Source organism: Colobus angolensis, unplaced genomic scaffold, assembly GCF_000951035.1.
Source record: "Colobus angolensis palliatus isolate OR3802 unplaced genomic scaffold, Cang.pa_1.0 Scaffold87, whole genome shotgun sequence".
Taxonomy (NCBI): Eukaryota; Metazoa; Chordata; class Mammalia; order Primates; family Cercopithecidae; genus Colobus; species Colobus angolensis.
In genome coordinates this window covers 2,746,861-2,762,205 of record NW_012122598.1, presented here as the reverse complement: position 1 = coordinate 2,762,205, position 15,345 = coordinate 2,746,861, and the positions used below count along the sequence as shown (strand labels likewise).

Here is a 15,345-nt window from a genome sequence, read left to right as displayed (position 1 = left end):
GTCCCTGACCCATGTGAGGCATCACTCCTGCAGGATTGTCCTCACCGTCATCATCGCCATTCTTGTTCCTGACAGTCAGGAGTTCCTGATATTTTTCCACATGCTTCCCCTTCTCCATCCCTTTTGGTGATTTTCTGAACATTGTGCAATTGACAGTGTGGTCATATTCCCATCATGTAGATGAGGACCCTGAGGTACAAAGAGGTGGCATGGAAAATGCTGAGACAGGGTGCAGATTTGATGCATTTCTCAGTAGTCTGAAGCAATTGAGAAAAGTAAGTGCAATGCAGTAAATCTTTCACGGAGCTAGCTTGACCTCATCTAAAGGGCTGAGCTTAGTCTGAGAGAATATCCTTCCTACTGTTAAACTGTCCTTTTCTTTTATGCAATTATGACAGTAGTGGGCGGTGATTGTTGCACTCTTAATATCCAATTTTGGCAAAATAAAAGGCTGGCTCTCTGGAGCTCCAAATCAGCCCCAGCAGCTGATGTGAAATGCTGCTTGATGATCGTGGACTCCCAGCGTCCAACTCTAGTGGTCTGGAGGCTCTGGGGCTGGCTCAGGGCTCCTTCACTGCACATCTCTTCCAGCCAAAGCATTTACCCAGGGACACCTACGCTGCTCATAAACATGAAGGATGCTCAAAGGTGGTGGCCCTGCCGCCTCCCGCTGAGTTGGGAAAATGCCTTCCATTACCCCGACCGTGGATTAAGGGGTCTCAGAACCAGAGAGCCCTGAGGCTGAGCTTGACTTGCCTGCGAGGATGTACAGAAGGAATGCCCCAGCCTTTCTGGCTTCAGAGGGTGCAGTGTCCCCACCAACTCTTTTCCAAACCTGCCTCAGCCTGCATGGGGCCCCTTTCCCTGGTACTCACTTTGTTTGCTTGAAGGAGAAAATCGAGAAAGAATCTTCCCTCTACCCTCCCTTGTCCCAGCCATCCCTAAAGCAGTCCAGTGTTATGATTCATCCACCTTTTATTTGCTTCAAGGATTTTCCATGGCAACTCAGAGGCCCCTCTCTTCCCATTTGGCTGGATTCCAAGACCATCAAAGATCTATTCAAACCAAAAAAAAAAAAAAAAATCAGGATTGAGTGAAGGCAGCTGGTTCCCATTTGGTTCAGCTGTGATCCTGAAGTTTCTGTGTTATGGCGTAGCCTTCATTTCTGGATCATCAGTGGATTTCTCTACCACTTTCACTAGCACCAGCCGTGGGCTGCAATTGTACTCTAGTCAAGGACGGAGGGAACAAGAAATAGTTATGGCAGAAACCTGGGCTTGAAAATGCATCTCTCCTTGAGCTGGCACTGTGAGAAGGCCATGGCTGAATGAGGGGGCATTAGAGAGTGAGCTCTGGGTCAGGCTGCGGGACTGGGAAGGCCAAGGGTAGGGCCAGATGGGAAGACAGTCCTCATTGCTGGCCGTGGAGGGAGTGAGCTGTTGGGAGCAAGGGACTGTGTGGCTGGAGGGTGGAGGTCAGATGTCAGGTAGAACTTTTCTAAAAAGGATGGGAGACATGAGTATGACCAGGATGGCTGTCTCCAGCCTGCTGGACCACCACACCAATGTCTGAAGAAAGGCCAGTGCCCGGAAGAGGACACTTGCACAGCCGGCACTGTCTCCTATCTACCTCTCCAGATCCTTCTTGCTAGTCTCAAGTTTCATTGATGCTTCTGCTCCCAGTTTACTCAACTCAGGATAAGCTGCCCATCCCAGTCTGCTCCAACCTCTCTCCCTCCAAAGTCACACCCACCCTCCGCATCCCAGCTCCACCTCAGTCCACCACCTCCTGTCTCTCCCATCTCCTCCCTGTCCCCATTGCTTCCTGTGGGGCCCACACCTCCTCCACTGCTCTGGCCACCTCTGAACCAGGGCTTCAAGGAAAGCAAAAGTGGAACTGGTCCTAGGCACTGTCCAGATGCCCCCAACACTGAGAGTATCCACCTCCACGGCCTGGAAGTGACAATGGGCCACAGCCTCTGCAGGCAGCCTGCAGTAGGAAAGCCCAAGGAAAAGGGACCCAGCCAGTGCCTGGGACCCAGAGACATCAGGCTTTGGCTGATGGAATATGACAGAAGTGCCAACAGAAAATGGGCAGGGAGCCTGCAGGGCATCATGGGAGGGTGAAAAGGCGTAGCTGCTGGAGAGGCAAGGGCACAGAGTTCCCATCCGGGGAGGCAGGGCAGTGGTGTGGAAAGAGTGTGGGTTATGGAGAGACAGACCTCACTGGATTCTGGCTCTGCAGCCCTGGGGTTAGTATGTCTCTGCCTTGGGAATAAGAACACCCATCTCAAAGGGATGACGCAGGAGCTGTGCCCAGCCTCCAGAGCCTGGCCCATGGAAGGTGCTCCATAAACATCAGCTTCCATTTCCCCTGCCCGGTACTCTGGGTTTGAAGTGCAGGATAGGCCATGGGGGCGAGGCTCTGCAGATGGAGAGAAGCAGTTGAGCAGTGGCCAAGGCTGGGAGGCCTCCACCACCTCGGCAGGACCCCCAGGTGCCATGGGGAACCTGCTGCTCTCCTCAGTCCCTGAGGTGTCCTGAGGGTGCCAACCTCCGTGTCTACAGCCAGCTTGACCCTCAGCAGCCCCTGATAGTTCCGCCTCTGTGCTGCTGTGTCTAGCTTGGCCTGCTGCAGGCACCCTCCAGCTGGGTGTCCCAAGGACCAGCTCCTATCAGTGTCCGCAGGGAAAGCCTGGAGTCAGAACTGCAGGGAAACCCTGGAGTCAGAGGAGAGACAGGCCATCAGCTCCTGCTGAGTTCAAACGGGTGCCAGGCACATGCTGGGAACATGAAGGTGAAGGCAATCCAGTCTCTGGTCACTGACACTGGGAGAGATGCCAGAAAGGACCAGTAAGTCCTTTCTGTTGGAGTAACTGGAAGAGAGAAGGGCTCTCTCCCAAGCAGCACCGTCTGCACTTGAGGGAACAGACTCTACAGCAAACAAACTATGACTCCTCTCCTCCTCTCCCATAGTCCTGCAACCACAGCCCCCTCTGCCTTTAGATACCTTCCTCACCCCGCCCCAGCCCTGCAGCCCTGCCCCAGGCTCCCTCTTGCACCAAGTGCTCCTGCTCAATGAAGCTGTCCAGTTGCTTGTAGTGCTGTCTTGGGCCAGTCTCCGTCCCCAGCCCAAGAGATGCTCCACCTTGGGATTGACTTACTGACATTTTGTTCCTGCTGGTAAACTAAACGGAGCATTTCCTGCTATATAGTACGGAGGCCACCCTCCATCGGGACACCCGGGTCTTGTGAAGAGTCCCTGCAGCACTAGTCCTCTTCCACATTTACCCTGTGATGGCCTCTTCCTGAAACCTTCCAGGTGGGAGAAGCAGGCAGGTGGCAGCACTGCCAAGGACGAACTCCTGTCCAGATTTGTGAGCCGGAGACCTGGACCCACTCTCCTCCCTGTGGCCCCCTAAAAGGCAGACAATACACAGGGTATCCTTGAGGTCTAGCCCAGGGTGGCTATAGATAGGCTGGGGCTCTGATCCTCAATTTTTTCATCTATATAATGGCTGTAACAACAGTCCTTCACTCCCAGAGCTGTTCTTAGGCAGTGGGTATGAAAATGTTTTGTAAACTGTAAAGCAACAGATAGGCACCCATCAGAAGAAAAATATGTACTATTACTTTCTCCACTGGTTACTGTGGCGGACGTTACTAACCAATCAAACCATTCTTTCCATCTGTATCTGGATGCTACCACAGCATCCCCCAAATCACAGTTTAGGCTGATGGCTCCCAGCTCCAGCTGCTCATTAGAACCCCTTTGCTGACTTTTAAAATATACCAGTCAGTACTTAGGCCCTACTTCCAGTAGCCTTACTTAATTGGTTTGGAGTAGAGGCTTAGACATCAGTATTTTCCTAAGTTCCCAGGTTATTTTTCAGTCTGTGTAAATGACTAGTACTCTTGGCAGCCATAATCAAATTACCACACAGATTCACATGGTGGCCACCTTGCCTGCTAGTCATTGTCATTATTCCCTTTCCTCAGATCCCTCACTTGCTCCCAAAATTGTCCATCAAGCCCTGAGCTCTCATGCTGGAACCTGTCAAGCTGATAGCTTAGGCCCCTACCATGGTCCCCAGTGCTGGGTTTCTGAGTCTCCTGCAGGAGGCTCCAGTCTCCAGCACTTTGTTTTGTGGCTCTAGAAAACAGACTCAGAACCCAGGATAACCCTGCCCACTCAGGAGACCTCTGTGAGCCCTGGAGCATAAAGGGAGTTCTTCCCTCCCTCCTCAAATCTGTGTGATAAACCAGCATCATATAGAGAAGCCTCCACCTCCACATTTGGAATCTAGCCACTTCTTTTAGCCTCTCAACTGGAAAATTATTTCTGCTATCCAACCTCGGTCCCTACTGTTGCAAAGGCAGGAGGCTAGCAAAGGCAGCGGGTGTGCATGGTGACTTCACCGAGGAAATGGCAATGTCTGTGCCCAGTACTGAACACATACACACACATGCATGCACACACACACACGCCTCACCTTATCAACCAAGCTTGCAAACATGTTGTTGAGCCTTATTCCACTTACCCACCTGCTAGATGGCAGTGCTGACAGGTTGATGACAGCCAGGAGTCTCCGGCTCCGACCACCTCCTGGGCAGGGGCTTTTGGGCCTTGCCGTAAGTCCCAGTTACTACTCTAAATGTCCTAGATATCAACTCAGACCATTTGTCCCTTCCTCTGGACCCTCTGTCTTCCTTTTCCATTATACTTGCTCTTCTTGCCCCAAATTCTCATCCTCTGATCCCTCTCTAGCCCAGCCCCAACCCCAGGCCTCCCTGTTCCTCCACAAAACTGAAACCCTCTTCCTTCCCCCAAATGACGTCATTAGTGTGGCTACCGTGAGACTAGATGGCTGCCTACTCACTACAAAGACATTGGTTTCCCACCCACCTGCAAATGCTCTGCGCCTCCTACTCCTCCCCTGCCCACCCCAGACACAGAGCTGGCCTGGGGAGTCTGTATGTTCACTCTCCTTACATCCCTTGCCAAGGCAGGACTGGCCATCACCATAGTGGTTCTGGAAGGTAGGATAAGAGTATGTCTGGGGCAGTGCCAATGCCACAGTCACTGAAATTCATAGCCCACCCCCACCCCATGGCAGGACCCCAGCTCGCTCCTCCTTACTCCAGCCCCAGCTTCTAAGACTTGTTACTTATCTTTCCATCAGAGAGGCCCAGAGTGTGGGACTCCTACCTGCTGACCCCCTCAGGAGGCCAGGCCTCTGAGCAGAGAGGAAAGGGCTGGACAAATGCAAATACCTGTGCACTAAGCCCACCTTCCGATGAGGAAAGGTGCAGTCTCAGAAAGAGGCAAGGTCATGTCAGGAACACGACCATTTCTGTCACTGGACACAGTTTGTGCATGTCCATCTGCTGAAGCCTCCAGCCAATACATGTACACGCTTTCTGGACTTCTCCTTTCCCCACTCCCTGCCCCTCCTCCCAGACCCTGCTCCACACCCCATTTGCCTCCTGAAAATTAACACAGACGTACAGGCTGCATGGGCAGTACACAGTGATGTACTTGTGTGTGTGTGTCTGTGCTTCGTGCATTCATGAATGTACATGGTGTGCGCTCATGTGAGTGAATTGAGGTGCATGGGTGTACTTTGAATATTCAGAGACCAAGCCATCAGATTGTGCTGTTTATTGAGGATGCAACAGAGGAAGGCTGTTAAGTATAAAGGAAAAGTGAACAGTCCTGCTCTTCTCTGCTTCTGGGTGCAGGTGAGTGGAGAAAAAGGCCTTGAATTGCACTTGGTCCCACTCAGATCTGAGACTGAGCTAGATGTAGGGGTGGGGACTGGGCCACTCTTGATTGTTTGTCTTTCAGTCCTCCTTTTCTTGAACATAGAGCCAGCTCCTAGCATAGGCAGGAGCTATGCTAGGCCTCAGTGTGTGCAGGGCCTTGGGCAGAGACCCAGGGAGCACAGCAGAGTAGTTAGCAACTGAGCCAGAGGCGGGGCAGAGGAGGAAAGCTGGGATCCAGGACCTGGGCTGGTGGTGTAGCCGGGGGACCGCAGCCAAGGAGGAATTTCACCAAGTTTGGTCATCCAGGCCTTCCCAGGCTCAGGAAGACACAGACTTGGAGAATTGGGTGGCCAAGGCCAGTGCCAGGTGTATGGGAGCAGGACCAGCAGTGTGGAGATGGAGCTGAGAGTGGGCTGTGGGAAGTACAGTGTGGGATCCAGAGCCAGGTCATGGAATGAGGCAGGGCCCGGGGCAGTCTTCTCTACCGACTGGCTTTCTTGGAAGGGGCACTCAGGCTGGAACCCTTCCCCAGGGTGTCTTTGTAATCGCTGGCACTGCCCCGGCTCCTGCCCTCCCCACCTCTCACGCTGCACACTCCAGAGATGCAGCTGCTGCTGTTGGCCACGTAGCCGCCGCTGACCGTGCTGGGCCGGAAGCCATAGCCACTGCCGCCACTGGTGCTGCTGATGATGGCTGCAGGAGGAGCCGAAGCCAACACCCACTCAGGCAGAGAGCTGGGGAGGCCTCCTTTACCCAGGGCAGACAGGGCTCTTCTTGGAGGAATTGAGGGGGGAGGCGCACACCGCTCCCTCCCCCTGGGGAGAATGTACCAAAGACAGATTCCCTTGTGCTCTGAACTTGGCTTGCTCAGCTTATACCCAGTCTGGCTGAGTCTTGCCCCATTAATGTCAGTGGCCCAACTCCTTGATCCAGGTACCAATACCCCTATCTGTCCTCCTGGACACCCATCCACTGCCCTTTCTATTAGCCTTTTTGCTAAACTTTCCAGCCTCCAATCTTTCCCTCCTGCTAGCTGTCCCACAGCAGGCATCTTTCCCAAGCTCTGGTTTAACTCTTTTAGCTCCGCTAAGCAATGCAGTGATCTGACATGGCCAGCTTGACCTCTGAGATCCCTCATTCTCTCATTCCCTCAGCCCTCCCTACTTCCCAAGCCCAGGTCTGATTGCAGTTTGCAAACCTGACCGCCTAAGCCTCACACAGACCCGTGCATCATTTTTCTGACACATGACCCTTGTTTTCCCATGACAATAGCTTTCTCTTGCTGCCATCCCCTAGGAACAGAAAGTCGGAGGGATAAGAATGAAGGAGGCCTGGCCTGGGAGTCAGCAAAGCCGATTCTGGCCATGGCTCTGCCATCTGGCTTTGTGATCTCAGGCAAAACTTTTCCCTTTCTGGTTCTTAGATCCCTCATCTACACACACAGGGTGTCACTAAGGTCCTTTCCAGTCTGCAGATTTTACAGTTTTAGGTCAAAGCATACAAATACTTACAGATGCTGACAGGGGAGGGAAATTCTCCTGACATCCTGTTAAGGAGAGAAATAAAATAAGAGAGAGAAGTCATTCAGCTCACAGTCTCTTCAAAGCTACTGCCGTCCCCAGCCTGATGTGGGTTGTTGAACCCAACAGGCACCTGTTGAAATTCCAAAGTTTCTTTGATATAAATAGAGCCTGAGAAGTTTTGGAGACTACCCCCGAATCTTTGGGGTAACCAGACAGTTAGACAACAGTTTACAAGAGGTGCACACATGGGGGCAGTGTATCTACCTCCCACATGTCAGGTCCACACACCAGCCTGCCCATCCCTGTAGAGCCCTGGGGAAGCTGGGGTGGCGGCCCCAGCACACCCTCAACAAGCCAATGTTGCACATGGACAGATGAAGAAGAGAGAACAAGAATGCTTAATAGAGTAATGGGTTTTTGCAGGGAGCAGGGTGGTGGATATTTCTAGTATGCCCGGGAAGAATGAGCAAATCTGCATAGCTTACCACATAGCACAGTGCCTAAGCAAGCTCTCACAGTCTATTATGAGTGGATACTCATGTCCACTCATGGTAGTATTATTAATTACTATCGTTATTTCTATCCTTATCACCCCACCACTTCCTAAGAACTCGTGTCTTCTGGATTGAGATGTGTTAGGGTTTCTCCTTTGGGTCTTCCCAAACCCCTGAGGTCCTCCTGCCTGGGCACGCCCCACCTACCTGCACTCCTCACTCTCCAGCAGCTTGCGGTAGGTGGCGATCTCCATGTCCAGGGCCAGCTTCAGGCTCATGAGCTCCTGGTACTCGCGCAGCATCCGCGCCAGCTCCTCCTTGGCCTGGTGCAGGGCGCCCTCCAGCTCGTCCAGCTTGGCCCGGGCATCCTTCAGGGCATTGTCTCCCCGCTGCTCAGCATCAGCAATGGCCGTCTCCAGGTTGGAAGCCTAAGGAAGGAATTGGTGAGGTCGAAAAACTGGGAGGAGCCACTGCGGCTATCCATATCCAAATCCCTCTGGGTCCTTAGAGAGAGGCCCGTCTCCACCCTACACACCACCATACTTCTTTTGCAGCCAAAGCCCATTCTGGGGCTGGCGGGTCCCTCCTTAGCTCTAGCCCCATTCCTTGTGTTGGATGTGTGGGTGATGGAAATCATGCAGCCCTGCCCTCCTGAGTGCCACTTTAGTTCAGCATAAAGACATTTATTCAGCCATATTGTACCAAGGGCACGAAATGAATGACAGTAATGCTCTTGAGTTGTTTAGGTCTGGGAGGAGAGATGGTTGAATACACTGTGGCAGACGCAAGGGCAGCAGCTGCCCAGGAGCATGGCACCACAGATGAGGGGGACAAGGAAGGGCATACCTCAGGCGCAACTATTATTTGCCAAGCACTTAGTGTATGCCAGCACCATGCTCAATACTGTACATACCATTGACATAAGTTAGCTCATTTAGTCCTTGCAACACCTTGTGACGTGAGCAGAAGTAACCTGTCCAAGGTCACGAAGCAACTAAGTGTTAAAGCCCACAAGAGAATAGAAGGAGCACTGGACTAGGAGTCAGGAGACCTTGATTCAGATCACAGCTCTGCCACTTACCAGCTGTGTAACCCCTTTATCCTCTCTGAGCCTCAGTTTCCTCATCTGTAACAACAGCGAGGGCAACTGTTGCCTCTCAGGGTCTTGGTAAGGATGAAGTGTGATCCAAGAATAGGTGCCGCTGCCATTGTTATCATATATGTACATCTTGTGCCTCACCTACAAGCCGAGGCTATATCCTATATTCCTGGGAGCAGTCCCTAGCCAGTCCTTAACAAGTCACCTTAATGGGTGCTCCCTGAGCCCACTTCTCCATCTCAGTCATTAACTCCACAGATGTTTATCAAGCTGTGACTATGTGCCAGGCACTGTGCTAGATGCTGGGGAAACAGGGCACAAAGCGGCCAGCTCCCTGCCCCCTTTCAGTCTAGTGGCAGTGTCAGTAATAACAGGAAGTGTGACAAGTACAGGGAAGCACAGGTGCAAGGAAGGCACATCGCTGAGGGGAGGTCCTAGCCCAGTGCCGAGGAGGCTTCCTAAGGAGGGGCTTCGAGGCCGAGGTCCTTGGAGTGAGCCAGAGATCAGTAGCCCCCAGGGACGTCCTGCTCCAGGTGTTTGAGGCAGCGACCTCACTTGCCTCCTCTCTTCTCCTAGGCAGTGATCTGGGAAGCCGATGTTCTCAGCAGCTCATCTCCCCTCCACTCATGCTTCCCTGCCCTTGACCACAGGCCAAGGCCAAGGTGCTCTCACCTGCTTCTTCACGTTCTCGATCTCTGAGCGGATTCTCTGGATGAGCCGAGTGAGCTCCGAGATTTCATTCTTGGTGTTTTTGAGGTCATCCCCATGCCGGCCAGCTGCCAGCTGCAGCTCCTGGAACTGGGGACCCCAAAGTGCAGAATCATGAACGTGTCGTGGGAGTGCATGTATCTCGGGGTCAGAACACAACAGACACTTACCGGGACACTGCCTCTATTCTGGGCATGATCTGTCCCCGTCTGCTGCCCGCTGGCATCACCCTCCCTGGCCCCGCCTCGGCCCAGCTCACCTTGGTCTGGTACAGGGCCTCAGCCTCGGCCTTGCTCTTCAAGGCGATCTCCTCATACTGGGCGCGCACCTCGTCGATGATGCTGTCCAGGTCCAGGTTCCGGTTGTTGTCCATGGACAGGATGACGGACATGTCACTGATGTGGGACTGGATCTGGGTGATTTCCTGCAGGGGACATAGGGATGGTCTCTCAGCTCAACCACTGTCAGAGGCCAACCACCTCCCCCACACAAGATGAGCAAATTCTGATGATGCCATCTTGGAGGCTGGAACCCAGGGCTGTTGCCTTCCAGGGTTGTTTGCTTTGCAGCAAAGTAAGTTCCCTGCTGGACCCAGACAGATTCCCACTGCTATGTAGCAAGGGCCTGGCCCATTCCCTTCCTGCTCAGAGGGTGGAGACTGAGGAGACTTGCAAGGCTGATGCAGGAGATGGATGGCTAACTGAGGGGTCTCACTGAGGGCTGGGGCCTCCATGTCTCCCGCAGCCCCTAGAATAGAGTTTAACCCACCAGCCTTCCCCAGATGAACTGAGTGGACAGACAGACTTACGGCTTCAAAGAGACACCTGAAGAACTTGATCTCCTGGTCCATGGATTCCACCTTGGCCTGCAGCTCCACCTTATTGGCGTAAGCCGCATCCACATCCTGAAAGATGCCCCCACCATCCCCTGTCACTGCCGGTACAGCCAAGAAGGCAGCAGCCACCCCTGCCTGGCTCCCTGCGTGAGGAAGGAGTCACTCTCTTCTCTTCACCTTGCCTTGCGAAAGGAGATAAAGGAGCAAAGGCCCAGCCCCACCCCACCCTACTCTGGGAATCTGAAGTGCCTGTGGAGTCTGAGCCGGGTTCCAGGGCTGCAGGGGAGCCCCTGAGTCTTGTCCTCTGTATTCTTCTCCGTGTTTGAACCACAGCCCCGTTGGACATGCAGTCAGGCGTCCTCTCACCGGCACTCTCCCTGTCTTTTCATTCTTTTTTCTGGATAGTCTTTCATCAAGCTTTTCTCTGCCTTCACCTCACTCTTCCTGAATCAGTTTACCTCAAGGGGGACTAACAGAGCACCTTAGCTGGCTCCATTCCTCCAGGTCCCAGGCCAGCCCCCAGGATTCAGGGCCTGCCTTCCTCTCACCTTCTTGAGCAGCACAAACTCGTTCTCTGCTGCTGTCCGCTTGTTGATTTCCTCCTCATACCTGTGGGAATGTGAGGGCCCATTGGTTAATATCTCTCACTGAAAGCCCTTGCTTGCACAGGGCAGAGTTTGAGCAAGGAGCAGCATATCCATCAGAAGATACAGGTGCTGGGGACTGCAGAGTACTGGGCAGGGGTGAATTGGGAAAGGCTTCCTGGAGGAGGGAACATGCTAACCAGTTTGGAAGAATGAGACTGTTGAAGATCCAACTTGGCAAATGAGGAAGGAGCACATGGAGCGAATGCCCTGTGGAACTTTCAGAGGAAGCAAGATGTGAACTGCCCTCCTCAAATTTGAGTACAATTTTGCAAAGGACAAAGTGCTTCAACCTGCATTTTCTCAGTTACCCCTGAGAGCAGTCTTGGAACCAGATGTACTTAACCCTCTTCTTACATGGGAGGAGAACGTGAATGGTTTCCCCAAACAGTCCCTAAACCCAGAGCCAGAGATAACCCTCTGCCCACTACCCAGCTCACTGGGCATTTGTCCTAAGAGTCAGGCCAGAGGCTGGAGGAGCAGAGAGCAAGTGCCAGCGTTTTGTTGGGGTGATTCTGCTTGGTATGACCAAGAACAATGCCCCCCACTGACCTCCAAAATGTTTAAGCTGGGGTGACTGCCAGGGGTCCCTCAGAGGGACAGCAGCAGTTGTCCAGTTACAGGGGGTCTCCCCCTGCTCACCTCTTCTTGTAGTCCTCCACTACGTCCCGCACATTCCTCAGCTCTGAGTCCAGCCTCACCCTGTCCCCGGACAGTGTCTCCAGTTGCTTCCGCAGATTGCTGATGTAGCCCTCGAGAATGGGCTCTAGGTTGTTCTTGCAGTTGTTCAGGTCCAGCTGCTGCAGCAGCTCCCACTTAGTCTCCAGCACCTGGTTCTGCTGCTCCAGGAACCGGACCTGGAACCCAAATCCCGGAAACTGCTGAACTCCTGTGGTAATAGTCACACATGTCTCTCACAGGGCATTGTGCAAAGCCTCTATCTGCATTTTCTCCTCACTAGAGCTGAAGGACGTGGACAAATCATTACTCTCTGCCGCGGAGAAAAAACTGAGATGCAAAGCAACTTAGCTTCTTTCCAAGGCCCAACAGTTTAAGAAGCAGTGGAGCCCGGAACTGAACCTAGACACGTGTCCCTGTAACCTGTGCATCCAATCACCCAGCGCCCACCATGGCCGCACCAACTCAGGGCATGGCTGTGATTGAAAATACCAGCAGAGAAGCCAGGATGGGTCCATCATTCTGGACAGGTTGACCATCCTGAAGAACAAAGTCTGCTCTTCATTTCAGGGCATATCAGAGCTCACTAAGGCTTCGGCCAAGGGCTTCTAGGGATTTTAAATGCCTGGAGCAGGCACCAGCTTCATCTTTGCTTATAGCCTCTCCTCTCCCTCGTTGGTCCTGCTCCCCAGAATGATCTCTACAACGAGCATGGCACATGGAACACGATGGACAGATGGAGCTCCTGATCCCATTGCAGCCCCTCTCTGAGCCAGGAAACCGACCAGAAGGAGTGGTCCATACACACCTCTTGTTTGGTTTTTGGGGATGGGGAGCACAGTTTTTTAAAATGTGACTTCCCTTAATCTACATGAGCACAGCTACTGCTCGAATAAGGTTGTCTTCCTCCAAATCAGAAACACAAGACATGGGAAAACTATCTAAGAATCAGTGTTGAGATGGAATTATTCCCTGAAAATTTGTCTCTAGCCCATCATCCAGCATTTGGTCTGGTTTAATCAGTCCTGAATTTTCATGTGATCTACAAAGCTGAGCATTAACCACAGAGTAAACCCTGCATCTGAGACACCACAAAACACACCTGCACTACTGAACACATCTGGATGCCAAAAGGATTTACCCGTCTTCTCTGGCTGCCTGAGGTTAAGGGACTGAGCTCTGGAGACTGAAATTATCTGGGAACTGTCCAAGCCTTTCAGCCTCCTTCCCCTCCCTCTGGGCAGACCATCTTTATAAACAAGATGTGACTGTCCTCATGTTCATCTTTCTTCCCATGTCTCCAGACTTTATCCCTCAAGGTTTTGACCACCTGAGCCAAGAATCAGTCCACTCCCATCCCCCAGACCCCAACTCAGAACACTTTGATCTTCCAGATATGAAAAGGCTTAGAAGAATAAGAAGCCACAGAGCCAGTCCTAGCCCCTGAGGCTGAGCCGAGGGCAGCAGGGACTCCTCCAGGCAGGAAGTCTGAGCTGCAGGAGCTAGCTAAGCTCTGATGGCCACATGACCGTCTCACCCACAGGCTTTGTCCCGGGTTGATCAGTCCTTAGTGCCTGACTGTCACAGAGCCAACACACCCCTCCAGTCTCCTCCTCTGGGTCTGGAGGCAAAAGGTTGAGGGTCCAGCCTCACCCTTCCCTTTCCCCAAATGACCTTGGGAATGCCATTTACCTACATGTCTTCAGTGACTCATACAATAAGGATAATTATTTATTCTCTGCCAGAAGTCGGGGGCGTATCTGGACTGTGTTATCTCTTCAGGTCTCTAGACACCTTTGATTCCTCCCCAAAGCATCCCTCCCCCACCTTCTGGAGATAAGAAATGAGAGTCACAATCACAACCATTTTTGTAGTACTTAGTGTGTGTCAGGATTGTGACAAGATCTTCACCTGCATTTTCTTTTACAAGCCTGACAACAACCCCAAGACAGGGGTTATTATCCCCATTTTAGAGATGAGGAGATGGAGACACAGACAGGCAAATAACCTTCCCAGAGCCACACAACTGGCCAGCAGTGATGCGAGAGCACTGTGGAGTCCCCTTCCCCAGTGCCCTCTTCTGCCTCTCAAGAGAAGTCTTCAACTGACTGGAACAAATGCCCACAGCAGACATCCATGAATCAGAGGGCTTGAAGTGGCCCATTCCTGCTGCTCCTGATCCGCTGGGCAAGTGACTAGTGGGCAGGACAGCATGCCAGGGGAGGACAAGCTTCCCTGCTTACTCTGGGTGAGACTGTCTCTCACAGGCCTTTTCTGCACACGGCCTGCAGGCCCAGCAATGGCACCAAGCTAGCCCTCAAGAGGAAGGACCACATCTCTTGCTGGGAGCCCTGAGAAGCCTCTGCCAGTAGAAATTGACCTGCCTCTGTTTTCTCTCTGGAAAGACAACACAGAGAACCTTATACTGGTCACCCTGTTGATGGGTTGTGCCTACCTTGTCCACAGTAAAGGCCTCCTCACATTTAACCTCAATCTCTCCTTCTGTAACAAAACCTTATGTTCCAAGAAGAGAAGAGGAAGGCTGTTCACAGGTTCCCCAGGTCCTGGAAGACCCACCTTGTCAATGAAGGAGGCGAACTTGTTATTCAGAGCCTTGATCTGCTCTCGCTCCTGGGCACGCACTTTCTGGATCTCGGGGTCCAGCTCCACGTTGAGGGGGGCCAGGAGGCTCTCATTGACGGTAACCTGGTGGATGCCTCCAGGTGGGCATACAGTTGGGCACACAGGCCCCAGGGCCACACTGCCAAACATGCTGCCAGCAAAGCCGCTGGCCCGGCCCCGGCCAAATCCATAGCCTCCACTCTTCCCGCTGCCACTGGCCACATTGAGGGAGATGCTCCGGGCTCCCCCCAGGTTGTAGAGGCTCCGACTGCCAAAGCCCCCACTGAGCCCTTTGCTCCCTGCCCGGAAGGAGGATGAGCTGCCCCCCGAGAGCACAGCCGAGCAACCACTGAAGCCCCCCTTGGCGGCAGCTCCTGACTTGCAGGTGAATTGGCGGCTCATGTTGCTGTTGGAGACAAAGCTCAGATGCAGGAGGGAGGAAGGCAAAATCCCAAAAGGTTCGCTAGTTGTAGTGAGGACTGGCAAATGCCTTTATATGTGCTTGGCACTGGGGCTTGTGGATGGGCAGTCAAGAGCTTAATTCGTGGGTTTGGCTTGCCTGGGAGCAAGAAGTCATTTTCTCTATGCTGAGCTAGAGATCAAGCCCTCCCCACCTCTGAAACAACATTTAACCTTCAAATTGCTGGGCTTGCAAGCTTTGCTCATGTAATTTGGGTCTTATCTAATTAACCTGCTGTTATAGAGTAATTTGCCCCAGGCCCCAGCCTCTCCAGGGGGATGTCACTGGCACTGCGCCATCCCTATCCTGATTAATCTTCTCTGGGTTGTTGGTTTCCTCCTGGGGATACAGCAGATGAAGACAGGATGGGCTTTCCTGGACAGTTCAGGACACTGGGTGTAGTACCAGGGCCTCCAACTGCTGTTCTCCTCCTTCCTGGAAAGGGACTGATCATTCAGGCATCACCTCTCCCCAGGCCTCCTGGAAATATAACCCATAGAGGACAGCTGCTCTCACT

The 15,345-nt window shown here is 52.8% G+C and overlaps 1 protein-coding gene across 1 annotated transcript; it reads right to left on the bottom strand.

Annotated features, from left to right (window-relative positions):
- Window positions 1–5,648: 5,648 nt before the first annotated feature.
- On the bottom strand, window positions 5,649–14,833 carry KRT71 (keratin 71, type II). Its single transcript, XM_011930595.1, has 9 exons — window positions 14,324–14,833; window positions 11,711–11,925; window positions 10,973–11,033; window positions 10,398–10,493; window positions 9,849–10,013; window positions 9,554–9,679; window positions 7,990–8,210; window positions 7,277–7,311; window positions 5,649–6,458 (listed from the first exon to the last, which is right to left on the bottom strand). The coding sequence occupies exons 1-9, from the start codon at window positions 14,768–14,770 to the stop codon at window positions 6,247–6,249; spliced, it is 1,578 nt and encodes a 525-aa protein (XP_011785985.1). The 5' UTR covers window positions 14,771–14,833; the 3' UTR covers window positions 5,649–6,246.
- Between the last annotated feature and the right edge of the window lie 512 nt (window positions 14,834–15,345).

Excerpts from the sequence above, each read along its gene's own strand:
- KRT71 (XM_011930595.1), bottom strand. The coding sequence starts at position 14,770 with ATGAGCCGCCAATTCACCTGCAAGTCAGGAGCTGCCGCCAAGGGGGGC. Across the intron at positions 11,034-11,710 it reads GTGGAGGACTACAAGAAGAG|GTATGAGGAGGAAATCAACA; the intron begins GTGAGCAGGGGG and ends ACATTCCCACAG. Across the intron at positions 7,312-7,989 it reads CTGGAGAGTGAGGAGTGCAG|GATGTCAGGAGAATTTCCCT; the intron begins GTAGGTGGGGCG and ends TCTCCTTAACAG.